Source organism: Chenopodium album, chromosome 2, assembly GCF_948465745.1.
Source record: "Chenopodium album chromosome 2, dcCheAlbu1.1, whole genome shotgun sequence".
NCBI lineage: Eukaryota > Viridiplantae > Streptophyta > Magnoliopsida > Caryophyllales > Amaranthaceae > Chenopodium > Chenopodium album.
The window spans coordinates 73,802,639-73,823,404 of record NC_137835.1 but is presented as its reverse complement, the minus strand read 5'-3'; the positions used below and the strand labels follow the sequence as shown (position 1 = coordinate 73,823,404).

Below are 20,766 nucleotides of genomic sequence, written 5' to 3'. Positions count from 1 at the left end.
TTATTTGCAACAAAGACAACTTTTACGGACTCCTATGCAAAACTTTTAGGGAAATTTAATGACAAGTTAGGATGTTTAATTAAGTTGGAAAAAAGGAGAGAAATAGGAGAGAGAAAGTGGTGCATGTGACTTAATTTTGCATGTGGGTACATTTGAGTGGGAAAAAGGAGAGAAAAGGTGGTCCCCTTTGTGTATAATTAAGATAAGTTAAACAAATTTAAAACAAAAAAGTAAGGGTAAGGATGTCTTTTTACACTATAAATTTTACTTGAAATAGAAATAAAAACATTTGTTGCATATAATAGGTAGCACCCAGTTATGGAAAATGTTGCAGATAATTGAATGCGGAGGGAGTATATTGTTTTTTTTTTTTTTTTTTTTTTTGAAAAGTTGGTAAATTTAATACAGAGTATTGTACTATATATCCGTTAAGTATTAGTTGCAACTTTGGGGTATTATTTGTGAGACATAAAATATTTTAAAGTTATAACTAATATTTAACGAAGTAGTATATGTTCTGAAAGTACTGAAAGTGAGATAATAGTGGTAAGAGTCCACATTACATGGATGAATGAGGTAGGTGAGTTGAATTTCTCATTTAAGATACATATAAAATTAATCGAGGACTTATCTGAATAGTATACAAGACAATTATTTGAAGATGAAAGAAGTGTGAATTGTAGTTTTGAAGTACAAACTCTTAGGAAAGAGTGAAAGACAATCAAAACATTAGATCATCAATTAGCTTAGTTATGTAAAATACATTAAAAAAAAAAGAAAAAAAAAAAAAAATCATTAATCTTGTACCACTCCCCCCAAATCAGTTTTATACTTTTATATATTGTAATTCCCACTTTGATTAATTTTGTGTCAAAAAGTTACTTTAATTGAGAATGAAGAACAATATGAAACAAAGGGAATATGCTAAACAAAAAAATGCCACTAGTCAATCTGTAACAAACATAAACAAACTCATTCAAAGGTAAATAGTTTCAGAAAATAATTCAAAAATTGAGAAATAAAGATAAAATATTCTTAGATCGTTTGACACATGTGAGAATTCCAAGCATTGTAACATGCTGCAAATAGAGTATGAATCATGTATCATTGTAGTTGTAACTTGTAATTAGCTAACCAATGTTAAATGTCTAACTAATATTACTAATTATTTTATATTTGTCTTATTACATACAATATGATGGAGAATGTGTGAGCTCAAGTAGTATAAAATTCCAAACGTTGTGATATTAAAAACCAAAATGGAGAAAGTGAAAGTATAAAATAAATCGCATCACAAAAAAAAAAAAAAAAAAATAGAGTATAACTTACAATTATAATGAGAATAGTTAGGGCATGTTCTCATTGACTGAATTGAGCTGAACTGAATATTTTATAAGAGAAGAAAATTAAGAACTGAACTGAACTGAACTGAAAATAATTTGAAAAGAACAGACCCTTAGTATACATTGTGGGGCTTTGAAGCCCTTCTTCATCAAAGTTTGATTAGCGGCAGTTGGACTTTGAACAAGCATTAAATTAGGTTGACAATTATTGTTTGTTTTAATACTCACTTCATGTACATATATTCATACGTGAAGGTGAATATGACAGCATACTTAATTAACTACTTACTGACCAACTGACCAAGTGAGGACATTAACATAAGTTTATTTATTAAGTCTAATTTCTATAATCAATATAATCCTTATGTGCATCAGGTGGTACAATAATTCTCATGTACGTATCTAATTTTCCACAAGTTATTCCTTTTGTTGTTGATTAATGTATCATTGCTTTGGTTTTTATTTTTTTTACCAACTCAATTAATATTAGTTTGTATGTCCCGTTTTAAAAATTTGTTTCATAATATATAGTTGTATGTGTACCCCGCTGTATGTGAAATAAGGGCCGCCTGTTCTATTCAACTTAATTCAATTCAGTTCAGTTCATTTTAGTTCCAATCAGTTCAATTCAGTTCAATTTAACTCAGTTCAGTAAATCAGAACAAGCCTTAAATTGATCTTTACTTCGTGTATGTACTTGTAGTGATCAAGAGCTACAAAAGACATGCAAATAAAATATCATTCCTAATACTTTAACCAAATAATATAGTCGACATTCATACAATAAGTGGTTACTTATTACGTACATGTATTGGCAGTATTGCTAATCCGATTGCAGGATATCGTGAGTGCAATCAGATAGACAAAACCGTGTTATTATAATTAGTCGCTCTTGGCAAAAGTATATTACGGAGTATGTTGCAATGATTATCAAAAAAAAAAAAAAAAAAAAAAAAAAAAAAAAAAAAGGAAAGAATGGCCTACCCCTAGAGAACATAATTAACTAGCTAGCTCAGCCAATTAAGTACTAGAGACTTGGTAGGAGTAAGACGTGACATTCTAATTATTATTTTAAAAATTAACTAGCCAATTATTTGAAGGAGATAATCAACAGTATAAAAAGCATAAATTTTTTATATGTGGCTGATCACACTGTGTAGCAAGTCATGATAAGGATTACTTTATCAGTGTTTCAAGGGTTATGTCGTCAGTGTTATAAGGATTACCCGATTAGTGTTAAAAGGATTACTCGATGAATATTACAAGGATTACTTGATGAATAATACAAGGGTTATTTTTTGTTCTTTTACAAGTGGTCACGTGGTGTGGTTAGCCACACACAAAACAGGCTGATGCATACAAGTATATAACAACTGTTATGACCAAAAGTTTTTTTTTTTTTTTTTTGAGGAAAAGGATAAAAAATAAATAAAAAAAAACTGTTAACCCTTGTTTCATAATAATTTTTTTCCATTTTTGTACGGTCTCTAATGTTTTGCTCTGCCGATTAATATTTTACTAATGATACTGCAAAAAAAAATATATGAAAAAACAATTTTATTTTAAAAATTAAACTATTAATTCATGTAAAAAAAAAAATCAATCAAATAATATAACTTAAGTAATGTACACACGGTATTGAATATAATTCAAAAATTTTCAATAATTACCCACGACATGATTCATTTATGTTTATTTTTTTCCTAGAATGTCATTACATAAGTGATTGATAAGAAGATGATGCTAGAGTAGAGCTAGAGCTACCCAATTTTGGCACGAAAAGCCCGAGCAAACAAAAAAATAAAAAAAAAAGAGCCTTCGAATTTACAGGCTTATAATCTATGCTAGTTAAAGTAATAAAGTCTCATGCATTGCACATATTTTACGTAATTATATAGCGAAATATAATTTTAATTTAATAATTGTATACTAAAACACGAATTATATCCTAATATACAATTTGTTTATGCTCATTTTTATATATTAAAAAAAAATACTTAATGTAATATATATACATATAAAAATATTTCACTTGAATGTGTATAGAAAAAATATATTCGTCAAAGTGGAAAATGAATATATATACTTTTTATGAAGGATAGACAAAAATAAAATAAAGAAAGGTAGAGGGAAAATTTTCAACCAATAGATGACAACTGTGATCATTGATCGATTTCCCTTTTAGTACTAAGTTATTTATGATGGAATGAAGCTTTACCAAACCCGTCATTATTAATTAGCCTGAACGGCCCTGATGTTAGCTCGAAACAGGTCCATGCCAATCCTTTGTTTAACATTCAAAGAAGTAACTACTAACTAACTAAGAGCTGTTCTCATTGACTGAACTCAGCTGAAATGAAATGAACTGAACTGAATATTTTATAAGAGAAGGAAATTAGGAGTTGAACTGAATTGAACTCAACCGAGCCGAGCTGAACTGAACTGAATTTCAACGTATGAGAACAGGCCTAACTAATACTCTTATAGTCTTACGGTAAAGAGCATGAGATCAATCAATAATGTAAATGAAACATCCCAAAATAAAAATGAGCAAGTAATTTGAGATCAAGTTAAGCAAAATGCATAAATCACTTCATTATATTGTATAGTCACGAAAGTTGTGACAATATGACAACTAATTTTGGACGCATGAAACGAACATCTATTTAGGAAGTATTTCATTTCCATTTCTTACACTACTTTATTTAAAAATATCATGATTAAAGTGAAGTTACCTCCTGCTAGTTGGCCGACCCTATCTCAATTTATCGAACGTTCGCCGCATGAACACTTAAAAGTTGATGATTAAGAGCAAGAAAAATGTATATAGTTTCATTGGAAGCCATCATTTAATAAGGATCTCTTAGTATGAAAAAATAACCGACTACTTGATTTTGTTGCCTACACTTTTAATAAGAAATATGGTGTGAACCATAAATTCTTTACGCCATCTCGTGAATTGTGATATGATCCACAACGTAACCTTCCCACTAACTATTAACGAGTACTCCATACCATACTACTACTACTGTTTCTTACTTTGTGAGCATGCTTGCTAATGAATTGCATGTCTCCCAAACCGCGTCACTTTTTTTTTCAATTTCAAATTATCTTTTCGGTATTAATTAACCGCTTAACAGTTAACACTATGTTTGGATAGCAGTTAAGGAAAAAAGGGTGTTCTTGGTGAGCTTTGATATATATCTGATAGTGGTTTATCGTCTAATTGGATTCCTGCACAGTCAATGTAGGTTAGCTGCCCCAGGATTAATTTGTCAGAGCATTACCGCTCCGATGCTAAAGTCAGTAATGAAATGATTTGAGTAGAATTGTGATTTGAGAGTGCTTAGGTTAAGAAAATTATAACTTAAAAGTAAGATATGTTGGGGTATTAATAGAAATCCCCAAGCAAGTGCCACGTGTCAGTTCGCGTGGGTGTCTTGTTAAGTGGGCTTTGGGTGTCCACGTGGCCGGAAGCAGGTTTTCACATAGATGGTGTAATACGTTGATATAGTAATGGGCCAGTATTGGTTATGATCCATATGCAAAAATCTGACTTGATTACCTGATCCATATTGGTGCAGGTATTATCCCACACAAAGGGAACGAGGGAAAAAGAGAGAGAAACGAAACTAGTAAAATTAGACAAGAGTTAGATTGTGAAAGTCTACGTTGCATTGTGTTTTAGCAGGACATGCTTGAAATGAGCTAAGTAAAAGTATTTCCTTACCAAGATTGTTTTAATTCAGGCAATCAGGCACATGCATTGATGCATGACCCATAATGTGCCATGCCTAGCTAAGTCATGTTGCACCAAATAGGTATTTTATAAAGGCTTTTATAAAGTAGTGTACTTGAGTTGTTACATTGTTAGTTCAAATTACATTTCCTACTGGTACATTATTTTAGACGACAATAATAATACACTTTCTCCATTGAATTTTGTCATATTAGTTGTTCCATTGACTTTTAACACTATTCATATGATCATTGACTTGAACTATGTCATATTAGTTGTTCCATTAACTATTAATACTATTCATCATCTTCACTTATGATCATTGACTTTTGATATCTATTGAGTTCTCATTTCATGTATATACCTAGATCATAACTTTAAATATTAAAATCGTGAGTTAAAAGTGATACTAAAAGATCTAGTTAATTAACAATTAAGTTAGCAACAATGCATAGCATAATATATATCGTCTACAATCGGACAAAGACATACATATTACATAACATACATATTCATAAATCCGGATGAATTTTTTCACGAAATTCGTAATATACATACTAGTATTAATTTTCAGTTCATTGAAGCTTTTGTAAAAACAAACTAGTAAATCCTCCTTCACTTTGAAAACCAAAAGGTGCTATGTAACGAACGAAAGATATAAGCTTAACTACTACTTCCGTTAAGTTTTAGTTGCAATTTTAGATATTATTTATGAAATATAAAATATTTCAAAATTGCAATTAATATTTAACAAGAGGCAGTAATAAAAAAAATATATTTATGATTACACCAAAGTGGCTGTTGTTAGTGTGTATAGTGACTAGTGAAGTAGTGAGTAACATCAGTTAGCATGTGTTCACCAACAAGTCAACAAGACACACATTACTATAATCCGATCAGTTTGACTTATGGAAAAACAAGCTAATTTAAGGGATATACAAAGACTAAAACCAACGTCCCCTCAATTATGATGTGAACTTGTAATTAGTTAGCCCGCGTTCGATCCATTTCTATAATACTTCCTTCGTTCTTTTTAACTTAGACCATTTGAACTTCTATAATATTCATATGAGTACTATATTTTAAGCATATTTTGTGATTTATACTCGAGAAAAAAAGTATAAATATGTGAAATCTTACTTAGTAATACAAAGTACTATGAATTCCATGATTAACTCAAGTTGTTCAATAGCAAGAACACCCCAACTCCTGTGAGGCCGGGTAATGAGGCAGTTGCGCCCCGGGCTATTAGAGAAAGTCATTCTTGCAGAACAAAGGATAGGCAAGCAATATGGTGCTTACCTACAATTAAGAATTGATCTCCTACTAAACGAATAATAATACCATAATCAACATCCTTAATTGTTAACTAATACGAACAATGTACATTGTCTACAAATGACAGCTTTAATATAATAACCACATCTTTGTATTAAATAAAATATCCAAAAATAAACATGTGTTCATTTTTATATGTGCATAGATGGGCCATTGTGTCTCCTAATTCCCCCAAACACTAGAACAACTTTGGGGTAAAAAAACAGAATATATGCACCTTGCAATGTAAAGAACAAACATTGCTTTGTATTACATTGAAATATTGTTTCTGCCTAAGACACAAGGGTTCACCTTTCTCTTCTGCTCCCTTTTAAAGGAGAAAACAAAAATTACATAAAAAAAAGGGATTAAACAAAAAAGAAAGAAACATTATAAAAACAAAATAATGAAAAATTAGGCACCGAGCTGATAATTTTGACTCGATTAACCACCGAAAGCAAATATAAAAACCAAATATAAATAAATATGTACAATTTATCACAAAATCATGCTTTTGGGTTTAATGTCTCTTGTCCTCATGTATGTTAAAAATTGTGTGGGTAATTCTGCTAAAAGTGTCTGAGCAACAGAGACTTCTTCACCTGCAATAAAAGAAACAGAACTCAGTAACCTACACCAGATGCTTATTAGCAAGCTTGAAGATTATACACTGACCCTGAATATCCCGGAATGGCACAAATTGCACTATATCACGAGATGAGACACGCCCGGTTGTACTCTCAAGTCTCTCCCCTTTGTCTCCATCTAAAAACTGCATGAAGAATATTAAAGGTTTAGTGCTGAGACAGGAATAATGAGCATATGTACTGATATGTAGTAGGCAAGTCTTGTATAGAAGAATGAGACAATTTCACAATAATAGACGGGTGATTTATTCTGATTATATGGGTGACTTATTAAGTGTATTTGGCAATAAGTTCGTAAATAATGTCTCAGTAAAATTTGTGTTGGATGGTATTACATAAGAATTGCACTTTGTAGCATATACGTACCTCCATCTCTTTAAAGTCGGCTCCTCCAACTCCAACAATGAGTATTGACAATGGAAGATCAGATGCCTTTACAATAGCATCTTTTGTCTCCTGAAGATCTGTTATCACTCCATCCTGAAAACAAGTCAAATCAGATCTAGAATGCATATCAATCACGCACAATTTCACTCCAAAAAAGAGCATGAGAGAGAATAACCAGTTTAAAGCAGTTTTCAAAGGGGGAAATACCTTTCAAGGCAACAGAAAAGGAGAAATACAAAGTGATCACAGAGAAGCTTACAAGAATATAAGTAACTATTCCAACACTAGAAGTTAGAACTACAGAAGGAAGCCCAATGTTAACAAATTGCATAATTGCAATCATAAAGCACTTAAATTCAATACTTTTTGTCTGATTTTTCAGAGTTATCTTATAGTTCCTTCAGCCTGATTAATAAAATTCTAAAAATCAGAAGCATTATTGAGAGATTTCTTTCAACAAAGTAGTGTCATAATCATGTGAAATTTATTTACAGATGAAGTTGTGAGCGATAACAAAAAAGATGACGGTAAAAAACATTTGCTATAGGGAAGTCCATACATAACATTTCATTAACAGGAAATGAACATACATTATTACATCACAATATCAGATCAACCAAATGAGCTGTTAGGATTGTAAACAGAATTTATCCAGAGAATAGAGCCACTGACACTTCATGAAGGATAGCCCTCAGAAATCCACCATTTAAATTTCCTATAAATTTTCAGTATCTCACTCGTGCTTCCTGAGTTCTCTCTTCTCCTAACTCTCATCCTTCTAAATTTCTCACACTCCCTCCGTCCCATAATATAGTTCCTGTTTTCCTATTTTGGAGTTCCAAAATGTTGTTCCTGTTTCTATTTTTGGATAGTATATAAAGACCATTATACCCTTACTTTTTTAGCTTTATTCATTGCACTTCCTAATTTACCCTTGAATTTTGTACATGCTTTGTATTTTTTTCCACTTTCTCTCTCTAACTTTTGTCTATGATTGTACTTTTCACTTTTATTAATGTACTTTATCCATTTTTTCCTCCTATTTCTTAAATACTGTGAAAAAACACAAACAAGAACTATATTATGGGACGGAGGGAGTATTTCTCAACAAGGCCCTGTCAATCTCGATTTCCAGCCACCTAGTTTAAAAAGGCTTTTAGGATGTCTGACAGAATTGGACCATAAAAATATGGACCTAGTCATACTATTGAAGGAAATATCAGTCACAGCATCAAATGGTTTGGAAAAACATTTAGAGTTTCAGTTGACAAAATGACTTGATGGAACTCAGGCATCACTGGTCAAGGAGATCAAAACGCATGACTTACAAACCATGCATGAATTCTAATATTCTTTACAGAAATACATTCTGCATTTAATATATCTTACCGTGATTATTAGCAAAACATAATATTTTTGTTGTCCTTCTGCAAGAGCCTTACTGGCAATATCAGCTGCAACAGTAACAACACGGCCAAAAAGGGTTGGTCCCGCAAGTGAAACATTGTATAGAGCACTTGTATATGCTGTCATTATTCCTTGAATCCCTTCAACCTGAAAACAGTAAAACACATGAGGTTCAACAACCAAAGAAGGTAGTGAATCAGCTTTTTTTTTTTTGACGGAAGGTAGTGAATCAGCTCCGAATGAGAAGTATTGTTGAATACCACACCTCACAGTAGTTTTTGCTTCCATTTAAGTTGAAGCAATGAGAGACTGGCCCATCAATTGGACGTGCTCCAAATCCCCAGGCAGGAAAGCGCTTGTCTGAATCATAAAATTGCAGTAATCCCCCAATCTCCAAAATTGCCTACAAAAAATAGCTCACTGTTATCTACATTAAGTGTATTCAGATCCCAATTAATCTAAAAAAAATTATCATTTTCTTACTTTCTGGTAAGCATTTGGGCGACCTGATGGATCAATGTAATGTAGGGAATCAGGAAGACGTGGATTCCCATTTGAAGCTGATAAAAAAGATACCTGAGTCAGAACTTACCAATGTGCTTTCCATTCATAAAAAATCACTGGTAAATTTTCAACTCTCTGCCTTTCCACAAAAGCCTACATGTGCATGTAGGGAGGAGTGGTAGATTGATAGGACACAAGTTCAAATGAGCTTCCATCTTATTACCAGTTTGCAATAAGAGTAGCCCACTAGACTTATCTAATATTTGTAATGGACTGCTAGCAGCAACCCACAACAGACTAATAAGACTAAAAAACAGAACCAAATAAAGAGAAAGGTTAAAGCTTTTGATGACTGCCAAGAATTTATACAGTAACAATGGAGGGACACTATAGAACTATAAGATAGAGAAGAAAGAATGATACTTTACTTAACAGAACACGAATTACACAAAAGATAGGTTTAGCCTATCAAGCTCTAAGTGAGTTTAGCTCACAACACTCAAAAATGGCTTTAGGCCATAACTCTCCAAAAGGTTCTCACCAAAATGGCTTTAATTAACAGAACATAGAACTATGAGATAGAGAGGAAAGATTGATACTTTAATTAACAGAACACGAATTACACAAGAGCTATGCTTAGCCTATCAAGCTCCAAGTGAGTTTAGCTCACAACTCCAAAATGGCTTTAGGCCATAAATCTCCGGAAAATTTGTTCAAAAGGACTACTTAAGTGGTCACTTTTGTTCAGAAGGACCTATTTAAGTAAAAAGTTGTTTAAAAGGACCACAAAAGTCGGTTTGGGTTAGTGAGAGGGACCAAAGTCCATTTTTGGCAAGTCAACACCGGACTCTAGCGTTGACCGTCACGTGCCAGGCACGTGACTCATTAAGTTGAGCAAAAAAAAAAATCATTTTTTTCTTTCTTTCCACGAAATCTCCCAAATTTCCCCTTTATTCCCAAATTTTTTTTCCCTTTCTTCTTCTTTCTCTCTCCTTGAAGCATAAACCCTAGATTGAATGCAACCTCCAATTGCGCCCTTTTTCTCCTAACAAATTCATCCATAGTGCAATTGATGACATTTCGCACAAGGTAAGCATTGTGAATTTGTTTTGATTTTGTCGAATTTAGGGAATTTTGGTTGACGTTCTTCATTTTTGTATTTTGTGAAAACTGGATTTGTACCAAAATGAATCCAGCAGTCATGAAGAGAACTAAGTGAAATTGTGGGATTCCATTGGTGCAAAGGACATCTTAGACCCATGACAACCAAGGAAGACAATTTAGAAGTTGTGAGAATTGTGCGCTTTTTTTTTGCCTTTGCCTCGTGCTTTCCCTTAGTTTCCTTCACCATTGATAAGGTCAAAAAAAAAAAAAAAAAAAAAAAAAAAAAAAAAAAAAAAAACAAAAATGGTGAGGAAGCACTCCAAATAAAGTAAAGAAAATGATAAGAGAGAGAGCAAAAGAAAGACTTTACCTTTAATACCCTATTAAATCGCTGCTCTGATCTCACTAACAATGGCAGACCACATTAAATGCCATGAATGAACAGCGATTTTAGGAGAGAGAAAGAAGAAGAAAGGGGAAATTTGGGGGTAATTAATGCCACTCGTAATGGGGAAATCGTGGGGAAAAAAAAGAGAGAGAAAAAATTGGGTCAACTTAAAGAGTCACGTGCTTGGCACATGACGGTCAACGCCGAACTTCGGCGTTGACTTGCCTGAAAAATAGCCTTGGTCCCCCTCACCAACCCAAACCGTGTTATGTGGTCCTTTTAAACAACTTTTTGCTTAATAGGTCCTTCTGAATAAAAGAGACCACTTAAGTGGTCCTTTTGAACAAATTTTCCTAAATCTCCAAAAGGTTCTCACCAAAGTTCTGCCTAGTTTCTCAATTTCTCTCTTCCCTTTTTTATACTTACATTCTCCCTCCCTAGGATGATTCTAGACTGATTTCTTTTGTCTCGTGTGCACAGGTGGAATCTTAGTGCATTGCCTATTTACCCTTCTTATGTACTACATTTGATCACTATTAACAAACTAAACTACCCGTGATACCCTTCCCTTAAGTCAGTTCATTACAATATTCTGTTGCCTCTCTTCTTGCAATTTGCAAAAACTCTTTCTGACTTTTTCACACACATCAATACATGATAAACCAATAAAATGAAAAGGAGTGAAAGAATATTTCAATAAAATCATCTCTGAAGGGAACTAGAGAAAACAAACCATGTCCCAAAGTTCGTCAGAAAATATAAAGTATAATCTCCATAAGAATTAAAAAAGAAGCCTATATCCTAGAGTGCGTAAGAACTCACCTGTAAAATCAATGGCCACCATAAAATTCAACTCACATCCACCAGCTAGGTAATCAAGGAAAGTGTATTGGACACTCTCTGAGAACTTGTCCACAAAGAGTTGACTTTTCAAGACCTGGGCCAACACTGCCAAACTCATCATACAAAATAGAGGGTTGCCAATGTAAAACTATAATTACAATTAAGTCATTATGTTAAAACCTTATTGTTATAGTCATGTCCAGTTGGAGCGGGTAGATATAGATTTGCACCACTCTGACTCATATGAATTTTTTCCAAATCAACTAGTGATTTATCAATTTTCCTGAATAATATATGGAGATAAAGTCAGCAAAATAACTTTAACATATTGACTGATTATAAAGGATATGATGTCTCATTACCCAATCAAATCATGCTTCCCATTGCTGTTAAAGTTAAAGCACTCGATAGTTAAAGGACTGTCCTGCATCACAAAAGATGAGCAGTATCACTCAAAGAGGCCAAGAATTGTTTGAATTTATAACTTGATCTGCAGTATAATAATAAATTGACATGTTTCTGATAAAGCTTGCAGCATCACAGATTCGGGAAAAATAAAATTAACAAATTAATAGAATAATGACTGAGATCAATATTTTCATGCAAACAAGTATTCAAATAGGTTCTTCATACCTTACTTCCAACTTGCTGAATATTTAAGGACACAGGATTCCAAGCTGGATCCAAATTATCCTTGGCAACTTCCGTTTTGCAAATTGGAATAGGTATACCACCCTCTGCAATTTTAGATATCACTAAGAAGGGATCCTGCAAAATAAATTTGGACAATGCATGCTTAAAAAGAATATCATACAGCGCAGGATCGACAGTAAAAATTTGTAAATAACTAATCCCATACACTTTTAGAGAAGAGATCCTTATTTTCCAAATCTGAACACCTTAGTAGCATTTCAGTTGTGATCTTAGAGTTCATAGATTCTTCAGCATGAACTGTAAGCTTCCCATAGCTTCCTGAATGGGCTGCTTTCAAGTTTTCTTCACGATGCGCAAGGTCTAGAGTCAATAATCCATTTGATCTGGTCACTATCTGCATTCTCATATCACAAGGATGGCAACAGAAAATTCTAGCATCAGATATGACAAGCAAGTGTACACATGCAATTGATGGTTTGTTGACTTTGTTTAGAAAAAGCTCATTAGTAAAAAAAAAAACATGGAGTTTATTAATAATCAGGAAATAATATAAGATAGATAACATAAAATAGATACTATGAAAACTATCATTCAGTATGTAACAAAATACATCAGTCATTATTCAGCAATATCATAATTAAATTGGATGATGATGAATTTAAGGATCTACTTAAACTTCTTATCATGGGGGTTACAGATTATTTACAACCATGCCAACCCCCTCAACCACAAAAACATAAATATCTCTTAGAAGCAGGGTTAGATTTCAAAAGCAGAAATATAAGATATGACACCAAATTTTAAATTAGAAAATACTCTGTATGTGAATCCATGTCAATGGTATAGGTATACCTCAGACAACGCACATGAAGCCTCGCCTAGAAATTGCTGCTCATCCAGTTTAAGCATCTGCAGGAGCAAAAAGGTCTTGTCATATAAAATGATGTCTTCTGCTTGAGTTTACAAAAGTAACCTTAGAAAAACTAGTATGGGTACTAACGTACTTCCTCCGTTTTTTTTACACGCAACACTTTGACTGGAACACTATTCATATTATTCACTTTGACTGCCTATGCTGATTTATAGTTAAGAAAAAATGTAGTCATGTTAGAAAACAGAGAAAGTAACTTTTACTATTCATGCAATATCCATCAGTACAATTGCAAAGCGTCAACAAGTTTGCATCAAAGTTCCACTAGAAATTAAGAGTTTCAGAATTAGCCATGAAAATGCTATCCCCAACTTCAAGAATAGGCCATGAAATTTCCTATTGCCTTGTATATCCTTAGATATCAGGTGTTTATTCATACAGCAGAGTAAGTCCCTGTAGCAATAGAACGCAAGATAAAATTAAGCTTTTAGCTACTTCTCAGTCTTTCCTCACTCATCAGTCCTCAAATATGGTAGTCTTTTGTTCCAATAATTTGGAAAGAGGTCATACTCTCTCCCCACACAAAACTTTTTGCTGAAAACTTGGCCACAAATATAGGCCCCAACAATGAAATTGTTCTAGTATTCATGAGAATTAAAAAAAAGGACTATATTAAACTGAATATAACAAAGACACCTAAAGGGTTCTCATATTGTTTTTGAACAAGATTATAGGAAAATGGAAAAAAGAAAGAAACAAGATGACCAGTACAAATATTTTCATTCAATGAGAAGTCCTAATATTAATTTTCCACGTGTGTTCTAAGAAGCCTAAACAAACAAGGAGTGCCAAATTGGACATTGATTTTCGTCATTTTTTTAATCATATTTCTTTTGGAAAGAAAATTATTTCATCAATTTACAAGATCGAATATGAATAAAAAGAGTTTCCAGCAAACAAATTTACCAATATAAAATTGAGTATGGAACATTATCCATTTCATAAATGTTGATGCGCAAAAATCAAAAGGCTCTAAATCTCAAATATGTATTCCCACATATAGCAAGATGTATGAAGTAAGAACCACATTCACAACTCGTATAAGGCAACATCTTAGCTTTTTTTTCTCAAGTAAATAAATACATATAGTATGCAATTTGCCTTGAAATCCTCATTTTTCAAGGACTATGCAAACCTTAATCATATTAAAAGTCCCTAAATGTAAACAAGAATTTCACAATAACAACAATCATTATAAAAAACAATAAAGAAATACATTGAAATTTTATAACTGCTGAGAAGACTAGGAGCCTTGAATGTACCTGTACATCTACGTTGTGGAATTGAGTATCAACATCAAAAACACGAAACCTACAAACATAAATTTTAGGCATCATAATCAGGCAAAACAAGTAAAATTTTAATATATACACCAGAAGGTCAGGAGAGAACATGGGAGCTTACACTAGTGTCTGCACAATTTCAAAATGATATGTTACATTGACCTTTGTAATCCATGTAGGATCTAGTGAATTTGATACAACTTCTGTCCGTCCAAGTTCTTCAAGTCTACCATTTCTTCCTCTTATATAAATTACTGCCATTGGATCACTCTACAAGCATAAATGAAACATAAGGAAAGAAAAAACCTATAAACAAATGCTTGGGCAACAAACGAGCTCCAGTCAAGATGGCCATATATGCAATATTCCCTAAGAAATGCAAATAGTAAGAAGATATGCAGTTAGATTAGCGAATTCCATATTTGAACAATCACTCTCTTTCTACCAATCTCAAAAGTTTTACCTGCTGATTTGAGTAAGGAACATTTTTGTATGTTCTACACCCATAATATACTACCAGCACATTTAAAAAACAGATGCTTCATGCTTAAATGATGCATAATCATAACCAAAACTCAGACAGTCTTTCTACCAATCAAAGTGCTTTTACTTCCTAACTTGAATTCCTTGCTGAGCATACTTGTGAATTACACCTTGATAAAAGACCAAGAACAGATTTAAAAAGCAAATGTTTCATGCTTGAGTTATGCATAATCTTTGCAATGTTGCTGATTTAACATAAGAGGCATAAAAACATAGAGAAATTATATGTTCACAAAGTAATTATAGTTTAAATACTAATGCAAAGCATGAAGAACAATGAGACGTGTACTCTATGGAATGTAAAGAGGTAAAAATTAGAAGTCTGCAACTTTGAATGGAAATAGTTTCAATCATTTTGAACGGTTTAATACCAGCAGTTAACAATGTCAGATTTAAACAAAAATTAAACAGGCTAAACTATAGCAATTGCGGATTAGCATAACACATAAGATTTAGATTATACAAACCTTTGAAAGCACATCCCGATCCCGTAAGCTTGAAGCTGACAGTGACAGCTGCAAAATAGCACCAGAGAAAGAGAGAGCAATTACTAGCAAGACCTAATCATCAGGTACCACTATGCCTAGAACCTATACTACTGCAGGAGTGCAGGATTGGTTGTAGCCATTTTTGTGTCTGAGGTTCAAACATAAATTTGATGTTCAGCCAATGGCAGATCTAGGATTTTATGGGTGTTGGGTCACCGTCACCCATCGATCTAATAGGTTGATTTTGTGAAGGATGATTTTGTGGAGAAAGATGAATTTTGGAATAAAAGAAACTTGTTACATCACATGTTTTTTCCTTTTCATTCTAAAAATTAAGTTACAATTTCAATTAGATTAACTGAGAGTACTCATATAATGAATATAGGTTACTAATATGGACTAAATAGCTAGGATTGGCCGTGGAAGATTCAGAAATTCTCGCTTAGGGGTTCGGACTCCTGGAGTTCTCTTTTTTCCGATAATTTAAATTACAAACAATAATACAAATCAAATGAACAAACGAAAAACAAAACATAGTAAGTTAGTAAAGTCTGAAAGGCTACTAGGCTAGCATATAAAATCAGTAAATAAAAATAAAATAAAATAAAATAATAAAATAAAAAACCTACCAGTCTAGTACATGATATCAGTAAAATAAAAGACATAAATAAAAGGCAACTAGCAAAAAGGCTAAATAAAAAGTTTGGTATGAGATTTGACCCCGCATTCCCATGCCAATTAGGAAAGTATTTCACTTCAACAACTTGACCACTGAACCACAAAGAGGTATATGGAACATATTGCTTTTCTTTTTTGTTTAAACCTTTTCAATTTCCTGGAAACATGACCCAGCGTGAACAACGCTGGGTCAGCCACAGTGTACACCCTCTGTAATTCTCACAAAAGAGAATCTGAACAGAGGATGGACATCAATTGGGCCCCAGGTTAAACCCAAAACTGGTTGTGGGAGGATCATTGGGGTTTTTTTTTTGGGTGGGTGGGTGTTGGGGGGGGGGGAGTTCTTTGGCCTAAGAAAGGCATAGCAATGCTGAAACACAGTGTAGGGCTCCCTTTGCAGACAAAGTCGTGAGTATAATATTAATTTTTCCACAGAAACTAACATGAAAATTACACAAGTGCAATAAAAATCCAGGTAGCTCTGCTGTTTGGAGGATATAAATCAACAGAATAGTCATGTTGTATACCATAATTCCCTCTTCATTACAAGCTACTGGACTGCAATTGATATTTACATTTTACAATTAATTTTGACCATTAATATCTATTATGCACTTGTTTTATTACATACTATAAAAAAATCTTTACCATTAATTTAATAAAAGTATTTTATGCAATTTGCTAAATTAACGCAAACTTTCATAGCATCTGTACACATTGCCACCTATTAAACATCCTGAAACAAATTACGAATACCTTGACAACCATTGTCTAAAGCACAATAAGTTTTAGTCAGAATAGCTGATGTCTTATGAATCTTAGATTAGAAATTCTACTTCCTCCGCCCATATTAACAGGTAAATCTACCAAACATGTGTCCCCACATAAATGATATACTACCTACATTTCTTAATGATTTAACAATTTCAGTATTCATCCGTTACAAAAAGTTCTTATCACTATGTTTTTGGCAAACAATTTTTACCATCTTACCCCTTAACAATATTTACACCTTATCACTCACAAAGTAGTACTTTATTTATCTTTTCTTCCACCCACCCATGGTATTAAATCTTGGCCACCTCACCATATCGCGACCACATTGTATGGGATTTGAGCTTATCACAGCAGATATATTAGGTCGCAACAGTAGCATACCACCTAGAATTGGATATATTAGCCCACGATAAGTTATAGCATACCACCTAGAATTGGGTCCATACCAAGTTATCTTGGCCACCTCACCCTATTGCGACCACATTGTATGGGATGTGAGCTTATCACAGCGGATATATTAGGTAGCAACAGTAGCATACCACCTAGAATTGGGTCCATACGAAGTTATCCACCCACCACCCATTTTCTATCTCCACTTTTCCTCTCAACTTAGAATTGTATCATTTGCTTGTGTATACAAATTAATGATGGGTGGAGCATCAAATTTCCAAAAAAGGTCCAACAACAACAAAGCCTTAGTCCCAAGATGATTTAGGGTCGGCTAACATGAATCGTCATAATGAATCGTACGAGAAAAGGACAAAAAAAGGTCCGATACACAAAAAAATCATTTGGAAAAGAAAAACAAGAACCCTAAAAGTCCAATTTACCTTAGATAAATGATCTGTTATGATTGTTTACTAAGGATACCTTAAGGACTTCTTTTGGTTTGTTCACTGACATGATTTGCACACCAAGAATCAATTTTGAAAGACTAAGGTAGTTGATTGATAAATAATGCCTCTAGAAACAACATTATAAACTATTTAACTTTTGGTCTCATGACTTGTACAACATAGGATCAAATCAAATCCCCTAAGGGCTCTTTGGGGTGGGGATCCCCTTATCCTCCCCCCCCCCCCCCCCCCCCACTTTGCCATTGATGCAAATAGGTGGCCCTTTCTTAAATTCTTCCATCCATAAAATAGTCGTCATATGCATTAGATGATTAGACATTCAAAGTTGGATAGTATTGCCTTATGAGAGGAACCAATTCAGGAGGGTCTTTCTCCTTACCTTAAAAAGATAAAAGAAATAAAAAATGGTTTTAGGATTAAATTTGTCCTGTACTGTAGAAAGAATATAATCAAGCAGACAATGGTTGCGGTTATGGACAAATACAGACCACTGTTGGCGCCTTGTGCATTGATAATGTCACTAGAAACTACAACAGACGTATTGAGCAGAGATGCAAACAACCTTACCACAAGTCCTACTCAGAATGTTCCACTGAAATCTACCACGAGTTCTAACATGGCTGCTATAAGAGAAAAATTTATTTTTTGTCTTTTAGAGTGAGTACCGCTACCAAAAATAGGCTATAATCCTTGGTTTAATGATGACCAATTTTTCACTTACTTTGACAGTTGTACACTTGTACTCATTATCTTCCCTATCCATTCTACAACAAAAACTCAAATCGAAACCATCCCTTGGCCTATAACTCCTCTAAATGACCGGCATTATTCCATCCAACGTGCCTCTATAAAAAATAACCCCTTATCACTCTCATTAACAAATTGCTACAGTCCTAGCTCGTCGAGTTGGTACAAAATTGATACTCATAGACCAACTAAACAAAGGGCTATGTATCCATCATTATGCATCCAGCACCCCTTTGAGCAAACACATCCAATTTCTCTACTTATTCCAATAAAACGATTGCCCCCATTCTCCCTTTCCCTCCAAAGCATACATGAAGAGATTCCATATCTTCGCGACAAATTGCTTAATTGACTGGAATTGCACTGGCAAACGCGCTCCAAATAATGCAATACACAATCACCACTCAAATTAAACAACCCCCTTATACCAACCAAAGCCAAGATAGTATTACAACCTCCAACAATCACATTACAAATCAAAATTAAACTTCAATTTTAGCAATTGCTGAATATCACAACAAGAATAAGATTGCACATAGAATTCCAAAACTGGAAGAATAAATACAGCAACTAATCTTACTAATAATAGAAATAGTGTACAAATTACAGAATTCCCACATAAATAAAGCACAGTCAAACTCCAAAAACAGTCAAAGGAGAGAGAAACAAAAACAAACCTCGATCTGAGAGAATAGACCATGGTAACCATGAGCCTTAAGGAAGAGACTAACGGCATCGTTTGGACCGTCGTTGTGATGCTTATACTGACCGCCGCCGCCGCCGCCACCACCGCCGCCAACCGCCGTTCTACCGCCGGCGTCGCCGAAGCAGCAGCCATTACCCATTATCTTTGGAGAAAAATTATTGTGGAAAAAAAATTAAAATTTGGTAAAAAAAAAAGATGGAGGAAATTAGGAAGGAGACATGAAAGGACAAGGAAGATGTGTAGGCAAAGAGAGTAGAGCAATCAGAGTGGGTCCCTTTGTTAGTCTGCTCTCTGACCAACGCCTTTCTCTCTCTCCTCCCTTTTTGGATTTTGGATTTTTGATTTTAGATACCAGTATAATAAAGATCTACCCTTCTTCAATTTTTAGATTTAGATACTTACGGCATGTTCTGTTTTACTGAATTTAGCTGAGGTGAACTAAAGTGAATGGGGTTAGAGTGAGCTCAACTGAATTGTTTATGAGAGAAGGAAATTAAAAACTGAACTAAAGTGATTAGAGCTAAACTGAACTAAACTAAACTGAAATTAAGCTGAAGAGAACAAACCCTTACTCTCTCTGTTTTTAAATACTTGCTCAATTTCTATTTTTTGTATAATTCATTTATCCCACTTTAAGGGTTTGTTCTCTTACGTTGAAATTCAGTTCAGTTCAGTTCAGTTCAATTCAGTTCAGCTCCTAATTTTCTTCTCTTATAAAATACTCATTGCAGTTCAGTTTAGTTCAGCTCCTAATTTTCTTCTCTTATAAAATATTCATTTCAGTTCAGTTCAGCTCAGTTCAGCTCAGTTCAGTTCAGTTCAGTTCAGCTCAGTTCAGTCAATGAGAACAAGCCCTAATTAATGTTTGTAATTTTTATATAAGAATAAATATTATCTTGTGAGTACTTATTGGAATCGTCTCAATGAATAAATTATTAAATTTCAGTTGTTAGAATTTATATTTATTGATAATTAAATATATAATTGATAAAAATTAGCATTGGCATGCGTACCCAAGAGAAATGAAGCAAGTATTTAATAAAAAAAAAAAAAAGAGTACTTCGTATTATTCTCTTCGTCTCTAATAGGGATGGCAATTTGGCGGTGTGGGTGCGAGTACCCCCCCTCTCCCATACCCGCACCTGCTAAAAAAGTTTATACTCATCATCACCACCTACTCGTGGCGGGTAAAATTTTAATACCCATATCCGCCTAAGCGAGTAGAAACCTAGATTTACCACCCATGTGGATATCCACCACCCGCTTTTTACATGCCAACCTAACAACATTTGCTTAATAAATTTTCTATAAATATGTCATTTTTCCATATCTAAATTGTTGTAAATACATAATTTAATAGCATATTATACAAAGTAGCAATCAATTTGTGATAAAAAAAAAATAATAATAAAAGTAGTAATAA

The 20,766-nt window shown here is 33.5% G+C and overlaps 1 protein-coding gene across 1 annotated transcript; it reads right to left on the bottom strand.

Annotated features, from left to right (window-relative positions):
* Positions 1 to 6,826: 6,826 nt before the first annotated feature.
* LOC145587412 (protein BONZAI 1-like) lies at positions 6,827 to 19,692 on the bottom strand. Its single transcript, XM_081644155.1, has 16 exons — positions 19,315 to 19,692; positions 15,558 to 15,605; positions 14,669 to 14,817; positions 14,527 to 14,575; positions 13,186 to 13,242; positions 12,539 to 12,727; positions 12,313 to 12,447; positions 12,042 to 12,103; positions 11,860 to 11,962; positions 11,659 to 11,773; positions 9,324 to 9,400; positions 9,106 to 9,243; positions 8,823 to 8,987; positions 7,413 to 7,526; positions 7,075 to 7,171; positions 6,827 to 7,001 (listed from the first exon to the last, which is right to left on the bottom strand). Exons 1-16 carry the CDS (start codon positions 19,480 to 19,482, stop codon positions 6,898 to 6,900), a joined length of 1,770 nt encoding a protein of 589 aa, XP_081500281.1. The 5' UTR covers positions 19,483 to 19,692; the 3' UTR covers positions 6,827 to 6,897.
* Positions 19,693 to 20,766: the final 1,074 nt, after the last annotated feature.

Excerpts from the sequence above, each read along its gene's own strand:
- LOC145587412 (XM_081644155.1), bottom strand. The coding sequence starts at position 19,482 with ATGGGTAATGGCTGCTGCTTCGGCGACGCCGGCGGTAGAACGGCGGTT. Across the intron at positions 13,243-14,526 it reads TCCACAACGTAGATGTACAG|ATGCTTAAACTGGATGAGCA; the intron begins GTACATTCAAGG and ends TTGCTCCTGCAG. Across the intron at positions 12,728-13,185 it reads CTTCATGTGCGTTGTCTGAG|ATAGTGACCAGATCAAATGG; the intron begins GTATACCTATAC and ends ATGAGAATGCAG.